This window comes from Myxine glutinosa, chromosome 11 (genome assembly GCF_964187855.1).
Source record: "Myxine glutinosa chromosome 11, kmMyxGlut1.1, whole genome shotgun sequence".
NCBI lineage: Eukaryota > Metazoa > Chordata > Myxini > Myxiniformes > Myxinidae > Myxine > Myxine glutinosa.
Genome location: NC_136271.1, coordinates 64,561,440 through 64,583,478, shown reverse-complemented (window position 1 = coordinate 64,583,478; position 22,039 = coordinate 64,561,440). Strand labels below are relative to the sequence as shown.

Here is a 22,039-nt window from a genome sequence, read left to right as displayed (position 1 = left end):
GCGCGCTGCCCGGCTCGTTGAGCAGCTCACAGAGGGGCTCATCGAGCGGCTCGCCGAGCGGCTTGCTGAGTGGTTCAGTTCCGGCCAGGTTCATCTGTACGCTTCCGGCAGCGGACGAATTCGCCCGCCTCCTCGCGGGTTTCCCGGTCCTCACGCGGCCCACTTTCTCGGCGAGGGCCGTCAAACACGGGGTGGAACACCACATCCCCACCGCCGGGCCACCGGTCTACGCCCGGGCACGCCGCCTCGAACCGACGAAGGTCGCCGTAGCTAAAGCGGAGTTCGCTTCGCTGGAGCGGCTCGGCATCGTGCGGCGCTCCGAGAGCACGTGGGCGTCCCCGCTCCACATCGTGCCCAAGCCCGGCGGGGGATGGCGACCGTGCGGGGACTACCGGCACCTCAATGACGCCACCACCCCCGACCGCTACCCCGTCCCCCACATCCAGGACTTCTCCACCCGGTTGGCGGGGATGTCCTTCTTTTCAAAGGTGGACCTCGTACGCGGCTACCATCAGGTCCCTGTAAGGCCGGAGGACATCCCGAAGATGGCTGTCACCACGTCGGGGTCACCAAATGAAGCGCTGTGCTAATGAAACTCCCCGAGTTCTGGGAGACGCAAGCCGAAGTCTGGTTCCTGCAGGCAGAAGCCCAGTTCTGACTTCGAGGCATCACGGTGGACGAGACCAGGTACTGCCACGTGGTCGCTTCCCTCGGGCACGGCCGGCCGCGTCGTGTCGGTCCTGAGGAACCCACCGGCCGACGGCAGGTACGAGGCGATCAAGCGTCTCATCCTCGCCACGTTCAGGCTCACGGTGGACGCTCGGGCCGACCGCCTCCTGGACCTCCCCGAGCTCGGTGACACGCGACCGTCGGTCCGCATGGACCATATGCTGTCGTTGTTGGGCGACGAAACCCCGGACGCTCTATTCCGGGCGTTGTTTCGACGCCAGCTGCCGGCACGAGTCCGCCTCGCGTTGGCCGGTTCTGCGACGACGGAACCCCGGGCTCTCGCTGCAGAGGCCGACAGGTTCTTCACGGCTTTGGACACCCAGGCGAGTTTTGGCGCGGCCGTCGCGGCTATCGGGGCTGATGATGATGCTGATGCACCACACCTCGTGGATCTCGAGGCTGATGCGCATTTCGTGTCCGCCGCCGTGCCCCACCCACCACCGCCGCCACCGCGAAGAAAACCACGGCCTCCGCCGCCGCAGCCGCCCACCTGGTGTTTCTTCCATGCCAAGTTCGGCCACGAGGCTCGGCAGTGTCGCCCGCCGTGCTCATTCGGCAGGTCGGGAAACGGGCGAGCCGACGCTCGGTTTCGGCTTTGAGCGTCGGCAATTCAAACAGCCTCCTGTACATAACAGACACCTTGTCCGGGCGCCGTTACCTGTGCGACACGGGAGCGTAGGTGAGTGTCGTTCCTGCCGGTACGTCCGACAAGCAAACCGCGGGCCGAGGACCCGCGCTGCTTGCGGCCAATGGTACGTCTATACGCACGTACGGAAAACGCTGTCTCTCTCTGCGGTTCGGAGGGCAGGTTTTCCATTGGTCGTTCGTTACGGCCGATGTGCCTATGGCACTGCTCGGCGCGGACTTCTTATGTGCTAATGGATTACTGGTGGATGTAAAGCGCAGAAGGCTTGTCCAGGCTGAGACTTACAGCTCGCTCGCGTGCGCGCTGCCCGGCTCGTTGAGCAGCTCACAGAGCGGCTCATCGAGCGGCTCGCCGAGCGGCTTGCTGAGCAGTTCAGTTCCGGCCAGGTTCATCTGTACGTTTCCGGCAGCGGACGAATTCGCCCGCCTCCTCGCGGGTTTCCCGGCCCTCACGCGGCCCACTTTCTCGGCAGGGGCTGTCAAACACGGGATGGAACACCACATCCCCACCGCCGGGCCACCGGTCTACGCCCGGGCACGCCGCCTCGAGCCGACGAAGCTCGCCGTAGCTAAAGCGGAGTTCGCTACGCTGGAGCGGCTTGGCATCGTGCGGCACTCCGAGAGCGCGTGGGCGTCCCCGCTCCACATCGTGCCCAAGCCCGGCGGGGGATGGCGACTGTGCGGGGACTACCGGTGCCTCAACTATGCCACCACCCCCGACCGCTACCCCATCCCCCACATCCAGGACTTCTCCGCCCGGTTGGCGAGGATGTCCTTCTTTTCAAAGGTGGACCTCATACGCGGCTAACATCAGGTCCCTGTCAGGCCGGAGGACATCCCGAAGACGGCTGTCATCACGTCGGGGTCACCAAATGAAGCGCGGTGCTACGTGTGCTTGCTTGCACAACAAGAAGGAAGCGGACAACGCGGTGAGTGTAAGAGTCTTTATTAAAAGAGCTCACTGTAGCACTGGCGCGCTCCGGGCTGCGCGCCCGGTGTATATCCTGAGGCCACGCCTACCCCTCAGGCGTGGCCGCCGCCCACTTGGTGCGCGGTATGATGTCACCACGCCAGTGGGCTTTCGTGTCCGCCACAACATCATAATTAAGGCACCAATGACGTCATCATTAACATATCTTATTCCCCATGGGGAGTACTAGACAATGAGCCATGTTTCCATTTTTCCCATTGAGCTGTTTCGGAGATATAGAGGTGCAACGTTTTTCGATTTTTACAAGATGGCGCCTGTACCACGTGACCTATGGCGTCATAATTATCAATAAAAATTCTACCAGAGAAGGTGCACGACGGTCCAAATTTCGTGTCCATCGGACTAACAGTTGTGAAAGAAAGAAAGAACCACCTTCAGAGGCCATTTTTCCCCCGCAGAGCGGGGGTTGGCCTTTTTTTTTGACACCGTGGTCCCCTTTTTGAAGCAATGTTTTATGGCCGGATGCCCTTCCTGCCGCCAACCCTGTTAGTCGCCTCTTGCGACACACAGGGAATTACCAGTGAACTGGTACTCAACTTGCCGACCTCAGAAGGATGACAGGCTGAGTCGGACTAACAGTTGTGGACATTTTTTTTTTTTTCATACTGATCAGATCAAGCGTTGCACTTGTCGAAATATGACGTCATAATGAAGGCATCGATGACATCATCATTAACACAGCTTATTCCCCACGGAGAGTACTAGACAATGAGCCACGTTTCCATTTTTCCTATTGATTGAGCTGTTTCGGAGATAGAGGTGCAACATTTTCCCAAGATGGCGTCCGTACCACGTGAGCGATGACGTCATAATTATGAATTAAAAATTATACAGATAGAGGTGTTCCTATGGTAAAATTTCGTGTCAATCGAACCAACACTTGCTGAGAAAATGAATTTTAAAAATTCACACGCACGTACATACGTACGCCACACATTCTGAGCCGAACGCCTAACCCCACTTTTCGCTTCGAGAGCGCCGGGTAATAATCGCTTGCAAGTGTCCACTATCAAGCGCAGAAGCTTACGGTGCGCGTACAGAAAAGCACGTCCGTCATGCTGTCCAATCTGTGGCTGTACAGACAAAGCTGGGAATTCTAACAACAATATGTGCAGAGATAAAAGCATGCTGCGCAGCGGGGTTACATGTAATGCACTTTCTTGTAAATCTCAGTCGCCGAGGTATCTCTTCCCCCACATTGAATAAATCGATTGTTAATTTTATGAATCACCTTTCTTTGCCAGTAAAACACTTCTAGTTTTCAGCTATATGTTATCGAAACCCATCCTAGGTGTATTAAACATTTAAGTATTCTCCTGATAACTGTTGCTAGGAACTTGTGCAGCATATATTTTGTCTCCATCATTTGTTATATAAATTAAAGATATTTTATTGGGATTTAATCATTCATTATTTAATCATTTAATCATTTAATCATTTATGCATTTTAATGCCTGATGCTTAAAATTTGGCCTTGTCTTTAATTCAAAATTTGAACATCGAAATCGAGCCGGGCAGTCGCCAGAAATGGATTCAGCATACGCAACTCGTGTCAATATCAGCAGCTTGCCAACTTTTCCCCAAAAACGCCTCGAGGGTTCTGTTTTATGGAAAGCCCACCCAGGCCATCACTCAAAACATCCGACAGCATGTGCTACTCCCTCTTTCCATGGTAGAGAAATTCCTCGCTTCTTTTGGTTCATCCACCTCCGATGGTGCTGATGGCATTACTGTCCTCATACTCAAAGACTGTCCATCTGCCTTGTCGAACTCCTGTCTCCCTGCTCTGTTCCAGGTCCACCTTGGCCATGCTGCATCTTCTGTATCAGCAATGGATACAAAGGTCTGGAGACCTGGATGACCTCACTGGACATCACCCATGCATTTGATTATTCCTGGCACCCCACCCCCAATTCGCAAACTCTCAGCTGATGGGATCCAAGGCTCCCTCCTCCAATGGTTATCAAATTTCCTATATGTACTCACACCTGTGTGTACTCGCAGGCAGCGGTTGCTTTGGACCGAATAGTATTCGATACTGTAACTATAGAGGCCGGTGTCCTTCAAGGTAGTGTTCTGGGAACAATCCTGTTATTGTTATAGATCATCGACATGTCATTGTCGCCGGAAAATCTATATGATATCACTTTGCGGAAGGTGCCATTCTGTGCAGGATGATTCCACATCCCCTCCACCAGGCAAGCTGCAGCTGTACCCCTCTCTGCCAATCTGGAGAAAATATTACTGATTTATCTACCTGGAACATGTCTTTTAGTGTGAGAAGGAGCCATATTTTCACTTTTTCCTTCTATAAGGCAAAGCAGGAAAGTCCATTAAATTCTGTGGTTATCCTCTGGGAGAAGTGCAGTCTATGGAGTTCCGAGGCTTCAATATCAGATACAACCATAAGTAGATCATATCTCCAAGCTGACCCTCCAATGCCAGCCACAACCTCGTAATACTACGCAAGGTCAATTCCTTATCCTGCCATCCTCAGCTTACAACGCTCTACAAATGCTATATGAAGCCTTCACATCCAGAGTGCCATGGAATATCGCTCCCCACAGTGGACTGGTGCTGCTGCTTCCTATCTCGCCCCCCCCCCCCTTGAGATCCTAAAATCTCAGGCCCTCTGTCATTGGAATATCGCATCAGGATGCCGAGCTTCAGTGTCTGCTTCTTGTTAAATGCGTACCGGTTTGTGGCCTTGGTCTTTTTTACCGGATCTATTCCGGTCTTGCTTCCCCTGCCATCTCACCTCCCCTCCAGCCCCAACACCTCCACGTCTCAAATGTTCTTTCAGAAACCCTTTCCATTTTACCCACTCCAAGTCCAAACTCAATACTCACCTCGATTCTTTCATACCCATCTTTTATCAACTGTGGAACTGTCTTCCTGAGTCAGGAGTCTTGTGCTCTTCCCTTTTCTTTTTTTGATGATGAACCCCAGGGTTGGGATTTCTGGAATTTCGCCATGGTGCCAATAATAACTCATCTACTCCATCAAAAGACACTGTTGGATCTAAAAGGTCCACCACCTAATGCTAACAGACCGGACACCCTGTTTAACGTCCATCCAAGAGACGTCACAATTTGTGATGCAACACCTTATCTGCCAAGCACCAACTGGACAGTTTACAGTCGGGTCGGGAATCGAACCTACACTCTAAACAACTCAAAGGTATGCACATTACCTCTGTACCTTCCTAATCAGAGGTAGTGCGCACCTACTTTTGAACCAAAAACGTACCTTTGGATAACAGGACTAGAAAAGTAAGCAATCTTTGTACAAGACATGTGAGATACATGAATGGGATTCCCTACTTTGAGACATTTCTGATGACATTGCTGCGTGTGCTTGGACAGAGCATTCATGACATCAGTTAAAAATAGAACGGCAGTCAGTAGCGAGCATACCTCCGCCTGGTTGGCCATATCATTCAATGGTGAAGAATCACTTTAAAAATTCTACTAGCTGGATCCGGATCCGGATCTTCACCACAATTGAATCGATTCTTCCTTGTCACAAAAATAACCTGTCCAACAGGTTTCGTCCAAATCCATCCATAACTTTTTGAGATGTCCTGCTATGTATCGTTTTTGGCCCAATCCCCCAATGGTGAAGAATCACTTAAAAAATTAAATAATTCTCATATCCGAATCCATATTCAGATCTTCACCAAAATCGAAACGAATCGTGCTTGTCAGACACCCAACCTGTCCAACAAGTTTTGTCCAAATCCTTCCACAACTTTTTGAGATATGCTGCTATGTATCGTTTTTGGCCCAATCTCCCAATGGTGAAGAATCACTTAAAAAATTTAATAATTCTCATATCCGAATCCATATTCAGATCTTCACCAAAATTGAATCGATTCTTCCTTGTCACAAAAATAACCTGTCCAACAGGTTTCGTCCAAATCCATCCATAACTTTTTGAGATGTCCTGCTATGTATCGTTTTTGGCCCAATCCCCCAATGGTGAAGAATCACTTAAAAAATTAAATAATTCTCATATCCGAATCCATATTCAGATCTTCACCAAAATCGAAACGAATCGTGCTTGTCAGACACCCAACCTGTCCAACAAGTTTTGTCCAAATCCTTCCACAACTTTTTGAGATATGCTGCTATGTATCGTTTTTGGCCCAATCTCCCAATGGTGAAGAATCACTTAAAAAATTAAATAATTCTCATATCCGAATCCATATTCAGATCTTCACCAAAATTGAATCGATTCTTCCTTGTCACAAAAATAACCTGTCCAACAGGTTTCGTCCAAATCCATCCATAACTTTTGAGATATCCTGCTATGTATCGTTTTTGGCCCAATCTCCCAATGGTGAAGAATCACTTAAAAAATTAAATAATTCTCATATCCGAATCCATATTCAGATCTTCACCAAAATCGAAACGAATCGTGCTTGTCAGACACCCAACCTGTCCAACAAGTTTTGTCCAAATCCTGCCACAACTTTTTGAGATATGTTGCTATGTATCGTTTTTGGCCCAATCTCCGAATGGTGAAGAATCGCTTTAAAAAATTCTAGTAGCCGGATCCTGATCCGGGTCTTCACCAAAATCTAATCATTTCGTCCTTGTCACATACGCCACATCTCTGCCAAATGCTGTCCGATTCCGTCCACAACTTTTCGAGATATTTTGTTCACAAACGGACTGACAGACAGACAGGGGTGAAAACACAACCTCCATCCACCTTTGGTGGCGGAGGTAATGACACCGCGTGACAGCGGTTTAATATTTTAACAAAATGTTTGTGCATATCGACTTACCGGTGATGTTTCGGATTTCCAGAATGAGGGCAAACGTGCGCTGTAGAGGGACGGCAAGGCAGACAAAAGACGGGAGAGTGTTTAAATGTGGCCATGCCCCATAATTATTGAACAAGTCAGAATTATTGGGGTTTTTTTATCGGAATATTTTTGCACGAGCTAAAATACAACTGGAGCCTGAGAAATTGTCCTTCCGAGTTGTCCGTGCTAATTATACAAGTCATTCTAATTGCTTCCCATACTTGTACTGTCTATCTGCCGGCATCTTTTTTTGGAATGTTCACACAATTGTTCAAAATATGTGACCTCTAAAACAGCCTGAGAACTGGCGTGTCACAATGCCAATGCCTCTGTGTCCCCACCCTCGCAGGACATAAATAAAGGCAGCAGCTGAACCGGTAGGCAATGCGCCTGGGAACACGTAGGGCCTACGTTCAAATACCAGTTGCAAACAAGCACTTTGCTACAGAAAGGAGATGGCAAGAAACTTTATAGTTTTGTTTAAATGACCAATTATTAAGAGCTTTGTATTAATATCACAATTTGGTAGGTTTCCCAAGATGCCGCGTAATCATAGGCCTATCCCTGACCCTTTTCCGCTAGTTTCATTTCACTCCATGGCACCACTGATCTTTTTAATGCTACCGCTTTTACTTCTCTCAATGTTGGCGACTATGGAATCGCCATTCGAAAAATTCATAATAAACACGGCCTGGAAAAAACGAACGAACGATACGGTGAGACGAAGAAGAAGAATCCCACCGGCCAGGAAAAATGAAAGGCAATCTGGATCAAGGCCTCGGGTCTTCCAGCCCAATCCGGTGTCATTCTCGGCGTCATCAAGGCATCCGGCCTCTCAGCCCCGTCCTGTATCACGCTGGGCCTCAAAACCTGAGTGCGATCTGCACCATAGATGCAGGCTTCCCGCACCGTCACCTTGCTCTGGAACTGCTTCAGACAAGCTTGGACGTACAAACCGCAGGGTTCTGGACACGGGAGGTCACTTTCAGCCGCCAGTCGTACGACACGCAGTTCAAAGAAGCCAGCGGCAAACCCACCCTGGAGGTGACAAATAGACAAGGACGAGCTGATCATCAGGTCTCCATTGCCATCAGAACAAGTAGCATGCAATCTTATCTTATTATTATTTTAGTACCGTGTGAAGAATATGACAACAACACAAACACAGCACCGTTGACAGACACCTGACAGTCAACCAGGTGCAATAAAACATAGACACACTTATAGTCAGGGCCCTTAGGGATATTTTGGTTCAAATTCTTCCAAAAGCATCAAATTTGGCGCAGATGTTGCCCATGCCATACTCTTTCGATTTTTGACGGGCGCCAAGGGTGGTATGATCCGGGGACCATACCGGTCCATCCCGCCATGTCACCTGAGCTATGACGTCATCATTAGGATATGCGTCCAATCACATGGCGTACTATAAGTGGTCAAAGTTCAAAATGAATCGATCGAAAAATGAAGGCAGGGATTCATTTTAAAGGTTTTCATAAAATCCAATATGGCCGCCAGGTCACATGACCTATGACGTCATATTTATGACATGTATACAATCATGTATACATGAACCCGGATCATGATCGCACAAAAATTAAACACAAGGATATGGCATACAGTTCATAAAACATCAAAATCCGTACCTTTGTAATTAGACTGAAGAACTGCATATGCCTGAAAATTAGGAAATAGACATGTAAATATTTCCTCTAATTGTCAAAAATAAGGTCAGAGTTCGAAAACCCAACCCAGAAACATAAAATGGTGAACCTCACGTAAATCTTGACAAAAAACTCAAAAAACGACAGGTTTGACTCAAAAATGACCTTTAAGATGACCTTGAGGGTTGACCTTGACCTCGAGTCATCAAAATAACATCATAATTGGATTCCTCGACCTCGAAAACCCATGAAAAGTGGTATTGAAGGAGCTGGGGCTCCCACGTCGATCAGAAGAATGGACGCGACAAAAAGCTGGAATTCATCTGAGTTGCTTTATTGAAATCAAACACTCAGGCACTCTGAAAACCCGTTTATCGGTCAGCAATATATATCTATTAACCCAGGGGGTTTGCCCAGGCCCGGCGCCAGGGGGCATGCCCGGGCGTCCCGACCGAGGCCTGGCAAGTTGAGCGCGGGCCTGCCCGGGCGTCCTGGACGAGCCCGGCATGGTGATCGCTCCGCGTCCTTGATAGGTGCAAGGCGATTGTGAAACCCCAGCGGCAGCCGCTACACACGTCCCCCCAGAATCGACTTGCACCGGCAGGGTCAACTTGAGGGGGGTCCTGATGACCCGGCCGAAGCGACCCCTGGCGGGTCGTGGGAGGGGGTCCGGTGAGGTGGTGGGCGGTCGAGTGGGGGGCCCCGTGGACAGGGGGCGGCCTCGCCGCGGCGGAAGGGCCACCCGTGGTGGGTGGTCGACGTCCACGTGCGCCGGCTTGAGGCGGTCCACTGTAATCCGGTCCGACCTGCCGCCGATGTCGATGACGAACGACTTGTCGTCCCGTCGTAGCACCCGGAAGGGCCCGTCGTACGGCGGCTGGAGTGGCCACCGATGTGCGTCGTGACGCACAAAAACATACTCCGCTGTGCGGAGTGCTGGGGGGACGTAGGACTGGGAGTCACCGTGGTGGGATGTCGGCACGGGGGCAAACCGTCGGGCGGCCTCCTGGAGGTCCAAGCGCTGGTGAGCTGCGGACCAGGGACTGGTAGCGTCGGGCACGAATTCGCCCGGGACGCGTAGCACCTGGCCATAGACCAGCTCGGCGGTGGATGCCTGGAGGTCCTCCTTGGGGGCCGTGCGAAGGCCCAAAAGGACCCACGGCAGCCGGTCGGCCCAACCGCCGTCTTGAAGGCCGGCCATGAGCGCGACCTTCATGGAGCGGTGGAATCGCTCGCACAACCCGTTTGCTTGGGGGTGGTAGGCCGTAGTACGGTGGAGCTTGACCCCCAGGTTGCGGGCGACCGCGCCCCACAGCTCGGAGGTGAACTGTGGTCCGCGGTCTGACGAGATGTCTGCCGGTGCGCCGAAGCGGGCGACCCAGGTGGCGATGAAAGCCTGCGCCACGTCGGCGGTGGTGGTGGAGACGAGGGGAACGGCCTCCGGCCACCTGGTGGTCCTGTCCACCATGGTGAGCAGGTGTGTGAACCCCCGTGACGGGGGGAGGGGGCCCACCAGATCCACGTTGACGTGGTCGAAACGTCGTTCGGGCACGGTGAAAGGTGCCAGCGGGGCCTGGGTGTGTCGGTGGACCTTGGCCCGTTGGCAGGCCGTGCAGGCGCTGGTCCAATCGCGGACGTCCCGACGAAGGCCGTGCCAGACGAAACGCGCCGACACCAGCTTCTGGGAAGCTTTCCGGCCCGGGTGGGAAAGGCCGTGGAGGGAGGCGAAGATGCGGCGTTGCCAGGTGACGGGCACGATGGGGCAAGGCTGGCCTTGGGAGACGTCGCAGAGCAGGACAGTGTCCGCGCAGGGGATGTCGGCCAGGCGGAGGCCCGTGTCCGCCGCCCGGAGGGCTTGCACCGTGGAGTCGGTGGTTTGGTCCGCCGCCATAAGCGCAAAATCCACGCCCAGGTGGACCGCGTTCGCGCTGGCCCGGGAAAGACAGTCGGCCACGGCGTTGTTTTTGCCGGCGACGTGCCGGATGTCCGTGGTAAACTCCGACACGGCGGAGAGGTGGCGCTGTTGGCGGGCCGACCATGGCTCCGTGACCTTGGCCATGGCGTAAATCAACGGCTTGTGGTCGACGAACGCCGTGAAAGGTCGGCCCTCCAGGAGGTGGCGGAAATGGCGGACGGCCAGGTGTAGACCGAGGAGCTCCCGGTCAAACGTGCTGTATTTGAGCTCATTCGGCCGGAGCTGCCGGCTGAAAAAAGCGAGTGGCTGCCAAACCCCGTTCACCCATTGCTCATGTACGGCGCCCACCGCGTAGTCGGAGGCATCCGTGGTGAGGGCGATGGGAGCGTTGAGCACCGGGTGAGCGAGCAGTGTTGCGTCGGCGAGGGCCCGCTTTGAGCGTTGGAAGGCCGCATCCATTGCTGCGGACCAGGCGATGTCGTGCTTGGCCGGCTTGCCCCGGAGGGCGTCGTAGAGGGGCCGCATGAGGTGAGCAGCGCGGGGCACGAAGCGGTGATAAAAATTCACCATTCCCAGGAATTCCTGCAGGGCCTTTATGGTGCGGGGACGCGGGAACGTGGTGATGGCCTCGACCTTGGTTGGCAGCGGCACGGCCCCGTTCTTGGTGATGTGGTGGCCCAAAAAATCAACGGCCGTCGTGCCGAAGTGGCATTTGGCCGGGTTGACGATGAGGCCGTGCTCGCTGAGGCGCTCGAACAGTGTTCGGAGGTGGAGGAGGTGCTCGGCCCGGGACGTGCTGGCGACGAGGATGTCGTCCAGGTAAACGAAAAGGAACGGCAGGTCACGCATCACGCCGTCCATCAAGCGCTGGAACGCCTGAGCCGCGTTCTTGAGACCAAACGGCATCCGCAAGAATTCGAATAAGCCGAACGGCGTGATGACTGCCGTTTTAGGGACGTCGGCCGCCCTGACAGGTACCTGGTGATATCCCCGTATGAGATCAATTTTCGAAAAAATGACCCGTCCCGCCAGACGGGCGGAGAAGTCTTGGATATGCGGGATCGGGTACCTGTCGGGGGTGGTAGCGTCATTCAGACGGCGGTAGTCGCCACACGGGCGCCATCCACCCCCCGGCTTTGGCACGATGTGCAGTGGCGAGGCCCACGCGCTATCGGAGCGCCGCACGATGCCGAGGTGCTCCAACGCGTCGAATTCGGCCTTCGCTACGGCGAGCTTGGCTGGGTCGAGGCGGCGGGCCCTGGCGTAGACCGGCGGGCCCGTGGTTGGTATGTGGTGCTCGATCCCATGCCGTACTGCGACGGCCGAAAACGTCGGCCGCGTGAGGGCCGGGAACTCCGTGAGCAGGCGAGCAAACTCGTTCGCCGACGGGACGGTGCATGCCAGCTCGGTCGGCGCGGAGCTGCTCAATGTGCATACCAGGGAGCTGAAGGTTTCAGCGTTGATTAAACGACGCCGTTGGACGTCCACCAGCAGTCCGTGTGCGCAGAGGAAGTCGGCGCCTAGCAGAGCCACGGGCACGTTGGCGGTTACAAACGTCCAAGCAAAGCGTTGGCCGCCGAAGCAGAGGGTGACGTTGCGCGGGCCGAAGGTGCGGATAGTCGATCCGTTGGCCGCAACTAAGGAGGGGCCGCAAACCGCGGATTGCCTGTCCTGGTCAGAGGCGGGTATGACGCTCAGTTGGGCGCCGGTGTCGCACAGGAAGCGCCGTCCGGACGCTTTATCCGTGATGAACAGTAAGTTGCCCGTATGGCCGGCGCTCATGGCTGGTAATGAACGCCGGCCCGGCCGTTTCCCGGCCTGCCGAAGGTGCACGGGGGTCGGCATGTCCGGGCCTTTTGTCCGAACCTGGCATGATAGTAACACCACGCTTGGTCGGGTGGAGGTGGTCGGCACGGTAGAGCGGCCCCCAATTGCGTCGGCAGTTCGGCCGTCGACCGTGCCGGGTGCTCGGGCGCCATGGTTGTTGCGTCGGACGGCGGTGGGTCCCATGTCGCCGCTGCGATGCGCCGTCCTGCAGCGGAGATCTTGTCGGCTTCTCTGGCAAGGGCCCGGGGATCTGTGATCGTCGTGCTTGCCAGGGCGAGGCGTACCGGGTTAGGCAGCTGACGGAGGAACAGCTCCCGGAACAGGAATGCCGGAGAGTGCTCGCCGAGCAGTGAAAGCATGTAGTCCATTCGCTCGGAAGGGCGCGTGTCGCCGAGCTCAGGCAGTTCGAGCAGGCGCCGTGCGCGTTCCGCCGATGGGAGGGCGAAAGCATCGAGGAGAAGCTTTTTAATCGCGCCGTATTTGTCAGCGGCTGGCGGGCTTTCGAGGAGGCTCAGGGCGCGGGCCGCTGTAGCCGACCCGAGCGCAGCTACCACATGGTGGAAGCGGGTGTCGTCGGCCGTGATGCCTCGCAGGGCGAACAGGGACTCCGCCTGTGCGAACCAAACTGCCGCGTGAGCCTCCCAGAAGGTAGGCAGTTTAAGGGCGACTGCCGTGTCCATGTCGATAGGTCACCAATGAAGGAGCTGGGGCTCCCACGTCGATCAGAAGAATGGACGCGACAAAAAGCTGGAATTCATCTGAGTTGCTTTATTGAAATCAAACACTCAGGCACTCTGAAAACCCGTTTATCGGTCAGCAATATATATCTATTAACCCAGGGGGTTTGCCCAGGCCCGGCGCCAGGGGGCGTGGCCCAGCGTCCTGGCTGCGGCCTGGCAAGTTGAGGGCGAGCCTGCCCGGGCATGCCCGGGCATGCCCGGGCGTCCCGACCGAGGCCTGGCAAGTTGAGCGCGGGCCTGCCCGGGCGTCCTGGACGAGCCCGGCATGGTGATCGCTCCGCGTCCTTGATAGGTGCAAGGCGATTGTGAAACCCCAGCGGCAGCCGCTACAGTATCATACATGATTCCAACCCTTTTGGTTATTTAACTGATTTTCCTCTAATCCGGGTGGCGGCCATTTAGTATTTCGCCAATATGGGGCCCCCGAGGGGGGGGTGGGGGGGAGGCGCCCGTCTTGGCGCCCGTCAAAAATCGAAAGAGTATGGCATGGGCAACATCTGGGCCAAATTTGGTGCTTTTGGAAGAATTTGAACCAAACGGCCCCAAAATATCCCTAAGGGCCCTGACTATGACAAGTTCATGAAGAATTGTCCCCAATAAAGTGCACTTTTTTCTTTTATGGTGTAGCCCGTAGGGTTTGGCTGTCCGTCCCGTGTATGTATGTATGTATGTATGTATGTATGTATGTATGTATGTATGGCCCTTCCGTCGAAAAAGAAATTTTCACAAGTCAGAATATAGTTTGGACTACATACTTTTTATATAGTTTTTTTTGACAAAAGGATAGTTGGACGGAGATCCTCCTCCTGGGTAATTGTATACTGATACTTATGACACCATACGTCAAGTGGTACAGGCGCCATCTTGGAAAAACCGAAAAACTTTGGACCTCTATCTCCAAAAACCACAACGTGTAAAGAAAATTGAAAGGTGGCTCATTGTAAAGTTCTCCCCATGGGGGATAACATATTTTAATGATGTCATAGGTGCCTTCTTTGTGACATCATAAATCGACATATAGCATGCTTGATCCGATCAGTATGCAATTTGAGTGTGATCTAGGGATAAATTGGTCGAGAATAAAAAAAATTGATGACGTCAACGGTCACGTGGTTCGGCAGCCATATTTTTACGGCATAGCCCGTCGGACAATGCCATCTGGAACAGCGTTTGTCTGTCCGAACGGTGTATGTATGTATTGATGACCCTCACAAATGCCCACCAATCAGAGCTGAGGATCTGGTCACATGACAGGGGGACAGCAGATCCTCCACCCAGCAGATCCAAGCCCGGCTATGCCGTTGTAGGACTATCGGTCCTTTTTTTTTAAAGCAAATTGGTGTGAATAGCAATGTGGATTTTCCCATAAGCAAATTCACATTTTATAAACCAGCAACGGTACCTGCCCTACGGGCGGGGCTTCAATTGGGAGGCCCAAATGAAAAGGTAAAATATCAGAAATTGAAGGCTTTTTTTTTTATTTGAAACGATTTATATAAACATCCGTTAAATCATATCACACGCAAATCATCAAAATCTAAACAGTATTTGTAGAATTTCAATAAAAGCCACATCACTGTTCATATCGGTAAATATTATTCCATCGTGTTTGGAAAAACTGGAAAATTGTAAAAATTGGACAAACGATATAGCCTATTTTACTCCAGGGGGTCCCAGGATTACCCACCCAAAATTTCGTTGCGATCGGTTCAGCCGTTTTTGCGGTACCTGGGAACGGACGGACGGACGGACGGACAGACATTTGGTGAATGATAGTAAGATGTAGGGAAAATGAGACAGCCAGCTTAATGAACATCATTATGACGACAGCTGGAATGGCAATGGCTGTTTTCGCTCATTTGAGAAAAAGAACTTCTTACTAAGATGAGCAAAACGATATTCATTGTGGTGAAACGAAAATGCCTCTGTCTATTACAGGAAGCAACGTTGAAAGCGAAACAAAGATGAGCAACAACAATGGCCGGTGTATACTGTATGAAATAAATATCTTGTATTTTTATTCAGGGTCCCAATTACTTGCACCTTATTGTGGGGCTGGAGGGAGATGGGAAATCGAAGGGGAACGACGACAGTCGCAGCTTTTCTTAGAAAACATATTTTTCTGGAATCAGCTTGCCAGGCTTAACTTCTGGCAGAAGATGATTTGGGTAGGAATTTGGAATTTCTCCGGGGTGCCGGCAATTCATAGTGCCGGCGATAACTCGCCTACTTTTCGTGAAGAACACCATTGGATCTTTGACATCTACAAATCAGGTCTGGCAGACGACGGGTCTTCCAACTTAACGTCCATCCGAGAGATCCTCCAACTATAAACTATCATCCTGGAGTGATGTCCTGGATGATGCCTCGCCCTGTACGTGAAACTCCGGGATGATAGTTTACAGTTGGAGGGAGATCCGAACACAGGTTAGACAGGTGAGTGGGCGCACCGGCACGGCCATCCTGCCAGCTTTGGAGCACGCAATGGCGAAAGTAAATAAATGAAAAGCGTTCGGGTTTGCAGTAACTACCGTGCCGACTCTATCGGTCTGTTTGAAGCAGACAGTAAAGGGAAAAGCAAGAAGACATGGAGATAAAAGTATGCAAGGAAGATATCGTTACCAAGTGCGCAACAAGCGAAAAGAAAGTGATTTCAACACTTCCTGATAAATACATCACATTTGATGATCTGTGGGACTTGAACAAAGAATGCAACAACAGTTCAGGGAAAAATGAATTCTCTAAGGGCCAGAGGTGCACGAGCGAGGAAAGTACACATTTCCGAGCATTCATTATTTAGTTTGTGTGTTTCTGTGATCAATCAGTGATGGATCATTCAGCTTTTTCCTGCACAATGGAGCCCGAGAGAGGGTGAGGGAGGGAGGTAAGGGGTAGATACATCAACTGAAGGGTAAACAGAGTAACCACTAACACTAACTGCACAAACTTATGGACCCAAACTATTTTGTAAGTCAGTAACAGATGACAAAGCATCGATGAGTGGGTTCGTTTATTGAGACATTAAGCCGGGTGTCCCATCTGAAAGCATTATCAGGTGGATGATAAAGATCCCAAGGTATCTCCAACAACCACTAAGCGATCGTTGGCAGAAGCCGAAAAATACCACATTCATGTCCCAATGTGCAATAGATAAGAACACGAAAAACAAAACAAAATATGCCGCCCGGTCTATCCTGTCAAAATAGGGGGATCATCTAACCTGTCAAAATAGGGGGATCATCGAAACTGTCAAAATAGGGGGATCATCTAACCTATCAAAGTAGAGGGATCATCAAACCTGTCAAAATAGGGGAATCATCTCACCTGTCTATATCGGGGGATCATCCAACCTGTCTAAATAGGGGGATCATCTAACCTGTCAAAACAGGGGGATCATCTAACCTGTCAAAATAGGGGGATCATCTCACCTGTCAAAATAGGGGGATCATCTCACCTGTCAAAATAGGGGGATCATCTAACTTGTCAAAATAGGGGGATCATCTAACCTGTCAAAATAGGGGGATCATCTAACCTGTCAAAATAGGTGGATCATCGAACCTGGCAAAATATGGGGATCATCTAACCTGTCTATGTAGGGGCATCATCTAACCTATCTAAATCTGGGGATCATCTAACCTGTCAAAATAGGGGGATCATCCAACCTGTCTAAATAGGGGGATCATCCAACCTATCCATATAGGGGGATCATCTAACCTGTCTAAATAGGGGAATCATCTAACCTGTCTAAATAGGGGGATCACCTAACCTGTCTAAATAGGGGGATCATCTAACCTGTCTATATAGGGGGATCATCTAACCTGTCTAAATAGGGGGATCATCTAACCTGTCTTAATAGGGGAATCATCTCACCTGTCGAAATAGGGGGATCATCCAACCTGTCTAAATAGGGGAATCATCTAACCTCTCTAAATAGGGGGATCATCTAACCTGTCTAAATAGGGGGATCATCTAACCTGTCTAAATAGGGGGATCATCTAACCTGTCTTAATAGGGGAATCATCTCACCTGTCTATATAGGGGGATCATCCAACCTGTCTAAATAGGGGAATCATCTAACCTGTCAATACAGGGGGATCATCTAACCTGTCAAAATAGGGGGATCATCTCACCTGTCTAAATAGGGGGATCATCTAACCTGTCTTAATAGGGGAATCATCTCACCTGTCTATATCGAGGGATCATCCAACCTGTCTAAATAGGGGAATCATCTAACCTCTCTACATAGGGGGATCATCTAACCTGTCTATATAGTGGGATCATCTAACCTGTCTAAATAGGGGGATCGTCTAACCTGTCTATATAGGGAGGATCATCTAACCTGTCTAAATAGGTGGATCATCTAACCTGTCTAAATAAGGGGGTCATCTAATCTGTCAAAATAGGGGGATCATCTAACCTGTCAAAATAGAGGGATCCTCCAACCTGTCTAAATAGATGGATCATCTAAGCTGTCAAAATAGGGGGATCATCTAACCTGTCTAAATAGGGGGATCATCTAACCTGTCTAAATAGGGGGATCATCTAACCTGTCTTAAAAGGGGAATCATCTCACCTGTCAAAATAGGGGGATCATCTAACCTGTCTAAATAGGGGGATCATCTAACCTGTCTATATAGGGGGATCATCTAACCTGTCTAAATAGGGGGATCATCTAACCTGTCAAAATAGGGGGATCATCTCACCTGTCTAAATAGGGGGATCATCTAACCTGTCTTAATAGGGGAATCATCTCACCTGTCTATATCGAGGGATCATCCAACCTGTCTAAATAGGGGAATCATCTAACCTCTCTACATAGGGGGATCATCTAACCTGTCTATATAGTGGGATCATCTAACCTGTCTAAATAGGGGGATCGTCTAACCTGTCTATATAGGGAGGATCATCTAACCTGTCTAAATAGGTGGATCATCTAACCTGTCTAAATAAGGGGGTCATCTAATCTGTCAAAATAGGGGGATCATCTAACCTGTCAAAATAGAGGGATCCTCCAACCTGTCTAAATAGATGGATCATCTAAGCTGTCAAAATAGGGGGATCATCTAACCTGTCTAAATAGGGGGATCATCTAACCTGTCTAAATAGGGGGATCATCTAACCTGTCTTAAAAGGGGAATCATCTCACCTGTCAAAATAGGGGGATCATCTAACCTGTCTAAATAGGGGGATCATCTAACCTGTCTATATAGGGGGATCATCTGACCTGTCTAAATAGGGGGATCATCTAACCTGTCTAAATAGGGGGATCATCTAACCTGTCTTAATAGGGGAATCATCTCACCTGTCTATATCGGGGGATCATCCAACCTGTCTAAATAGGGGAATCATCTAACCTCTCTAAATAGGGGGATCATCTAACCTGTCTATATAGTGGGATCATCTAACCTGTCTAAATAGGGGGATCATCTCACCTGTCTATATAGGGAGGATCATCTAACCTGTCTAAATAGGTGGATCATCTAACCTGGCTAAATAGGGGGGTCATCTAATCTGTCAAAATAGAGGGATCATCTAACCTGTCAAAATAGAGGGATCCTCTAACCTGTCTAAATAGATGGATCATCTAAGCTGTCAAAATAGGGGGATCATCTAACCTGTCTAAATAGGAGGATCATCTAACCTGTCTATATAGCGGGATCATCTAACCTGTCTAAATAGGGGGATCATCTAACCTGTCTTAATAGGGGAATCATCTCACCTGTCTATATAGGGGGATCATCCAACCTGTCAAAATAGGGGGATCATCTAACCTGTCTATATAGGGGGATCATCCAACCTGTCAAAATAGGGGGGTCATCTAATCTGTCAAAATAGGGGGATCATCTAACCTGTCAAAATAGAGGGATCCTCTAACCTGTCTAAATAGATGGATCATCTAAGCTGTCAAAATAGGGGGATCATCTAACCTGTCTAAATAGGAGGATCATCTAACCTGTCTATATAGCGGGATCATCTAACCTGTCTAAATAGGGGGATCATCTAACCTGTCTTAATAGGGGAATCATCTCACCTGTCTATATAGGGGGATCATCCAACCTGTCAAAATAGGGGGATCATCTAACCTGTCTAAATAAGGGGGTCATCTAATCTGTCAAAATAGGGGGATCATCTAACCTGTCAAAATAGAGGGATCCTCCAACCTGTCTAAATAGATGGATCATCTAAGCTGTCAAAATAGGGGGATCATCCAACCTGTCAAAATAGGGGGATCATCTAACCTGTCTAAATAAGGGGGTCATCTAATCTGTCAAAATAGGGGGATCATCTAACCTGTCAAAATAGAGGGATCCTCCAACCTGTCTAAATAGATGGATCATCTAATCTGTCAAAATAGGGGGATCATCTAACCTGTCAAAATAGAGGGATCCTCCAACCTGTCTAAATAGATGGATCATCTAAGCTGTCAAAATAGGGGGATCATCTAACCTGTCAATATAGGGGGATCATCTAACCTGTCTAAATAGGAGGATCATCTAACCTGTCTATATAGCGGGATCATCTAACCTGTCTAAATAGGGGGATCATCTAACCTGTCGAAATAGGGGGATCATCTAACCTGTATAATCGGGGATCATCTAACCTGTCTATATAGGGGGATCATCTAACCTGTCTAAATAGGGGGATCATCTAACCTGTCTAAATAGGGGGATCATCTAACCTGTCTTAATAGGGGAATCATCTCACCTGTCTATATAGGGGGATCATCCAACCTGTCTAAATAGGGGAATCATCTAACCTGTCAATACAGGGGGATCATCTAACCTGTCAAAATAGGGGGATCATCTCACCTGTCTAAATAGGGGGATCATCTAACCTGTCTTAATAGGGGAATCATCTCACCTGTCTATATCGAGGGATCATCCAACCTGTCTAAATAGGGGAATCATCTAACCTCTCTACATAGGGGGATCATCGAACCTGTCTATATAGTGGGATCATCTAACCTGTCTAAATAGGGGGATCGTCTAACCTGTCTATATAGGGAGGATCATCTAACCTGTCTAAATAGGTGGATCATCTAACCTGTCTAAATAAGGGGGTCATCTAATCTGTCAAAATAGGGGGATCATCTAACCTGTCAAAATAGAGGGATCCTCCAACCTGTCTAAATAGATGGATCATCTAAGCTGTCAAAATAGGGGGATCATCTAACCTGTCTAAATAGGGGGATCATCTAACCTGTCTAAATAGGGGGATCATCTAACCTGTCTTAAAAGGGGAATCATCTCACCTGTCAAAATAGGGGGATCATCTAACCTGTCTAAATAGGGGGATCATCTAACCTGTCTATATAGGGGGATCATCTAACCTGTCTAAATAGGGGGATCATCTAACCTGTCTAAATAGGGGGATCATCTAACCTGTCTTAATAGGGGAATCATCTCACCTGTCTATATCGGGGGATCATCCAACCTGTCTAAATAGGGGAATCATCTAACTTCTCTAAATAGGGGGATCATCTAACCTGTCTATATAGTGGGATCATCTAACCTGTCTAAATAGGGGGATCATCTCACCTGTCTATATAGGGAGGATCATCTAACCTGTCTAAATAGGTGGATCATCTAACCTGGCTAAATAGGGGGGTCATCTAATCTGTCAAAATAGGGGGATCATCTAACCTGTCAAAATAGAGGGATCCTCTAACCTGTCTAAATAGATGGATCATCTAAGCTGTCAAAATAGGGGGATCATCTAACCTGTCTAAATAGGAGGATCATCTAACCTGTCTATATAGTGGGATCATCTAACCTGTCTAAATAGGGGGATCATCTAACCTGTCGAAATAGGGGGATCATCTAACCTGTATAATCGGGGATCATCTAACCTGTCTAGAAAGGGGGATCATCTAACCTGTCAAAATATAGGGATCATCTAACCTGTCAAAATATAGGGATCATCTAACCTGTCAAAATAGAGGGATCATCTAACCTGTCTAAATAGGAGAATCATCTAACCTGTCTAAATAGGGGAATCATCTGACCTGTCTAAATAGGGGAATCATCTAACCTGTCGAAATAGGGGAATCATCTAACCTGTCAAAATAGGGGGATCATCTAACCAGTCAAAATATGGGGATCATCTAACCTGTCCAAATAGGGTAATCATCTAACCTGTCGATATAGGGGAATCATCTAACCTGTCAAAATAGGGGAATCGTTTAACCTGTCTATATAGGGGGATCATCTAACCTGTCGAAATAGGGGGATCATCTAACCTGTCGAAATAGGGGGATCATCTAACCTGTCAAAATAGGGGGATCATCTAACCTGTCTAAATCAGGGATCATCTAACCTGTCTAAATAACGGGATCATCTAACCTGTCAAAATAGGGGGATCATCTAACCTGTCAAAATAGGGGTGATCATCTAACCTGTCAAAATAGGGGAATCATCTAACCTGTCAAAATAGGGGAAACATCAAACCTGTCAAAATAGGGGGATCACCCAACCTGTCTAAATAGAGGGATCATCCAATCTGTCAAAATAGGGGGATCATCTGACCTGTCAAAATAGGGGAATCATCTAACCTGTCAAAATAGGGGAATCATCTAACCTGTCTAAATGGGGGATTCATCTAACCTGTCAAAATAGGCGAATCATCTAACCTGTCAAAATAGGCGAATCATCTATCCTGTCAAAATAGAGGGATCATCTCACCTGTCAAAATAGAAGGATCATGTAACCTGTCAAAATA

General features: G+C 49.8%; 1 protein-coding gene across 1 annotated transcript in view; it reads right to left on the bottom strand.

Moving 5' to 3' along the window:
* Window positions 1-22,039, bottom strand: part of LOC137411844 (protein serrate) — a 67,864-nt gene that overhangs the window by 38,024 nt on the left and 7,801 nt on the right. The window contains exons 2-3 of the mRNA XM_068097129.2: window positions 7,920-8,216; window positions 7,158-7,197 (exon numbers count right to left, since the gene is read on the bottom strand). Coding sequence (XP_067953230.1) covers window positions 7,158-7,197; window positions 7,920-8,216 — 337 coding nt within the window. The remainder of the gene's footprint in view (window positions 1-7,157; window positions 7,198-7,919; window positions 8,217-22,039) is intronic.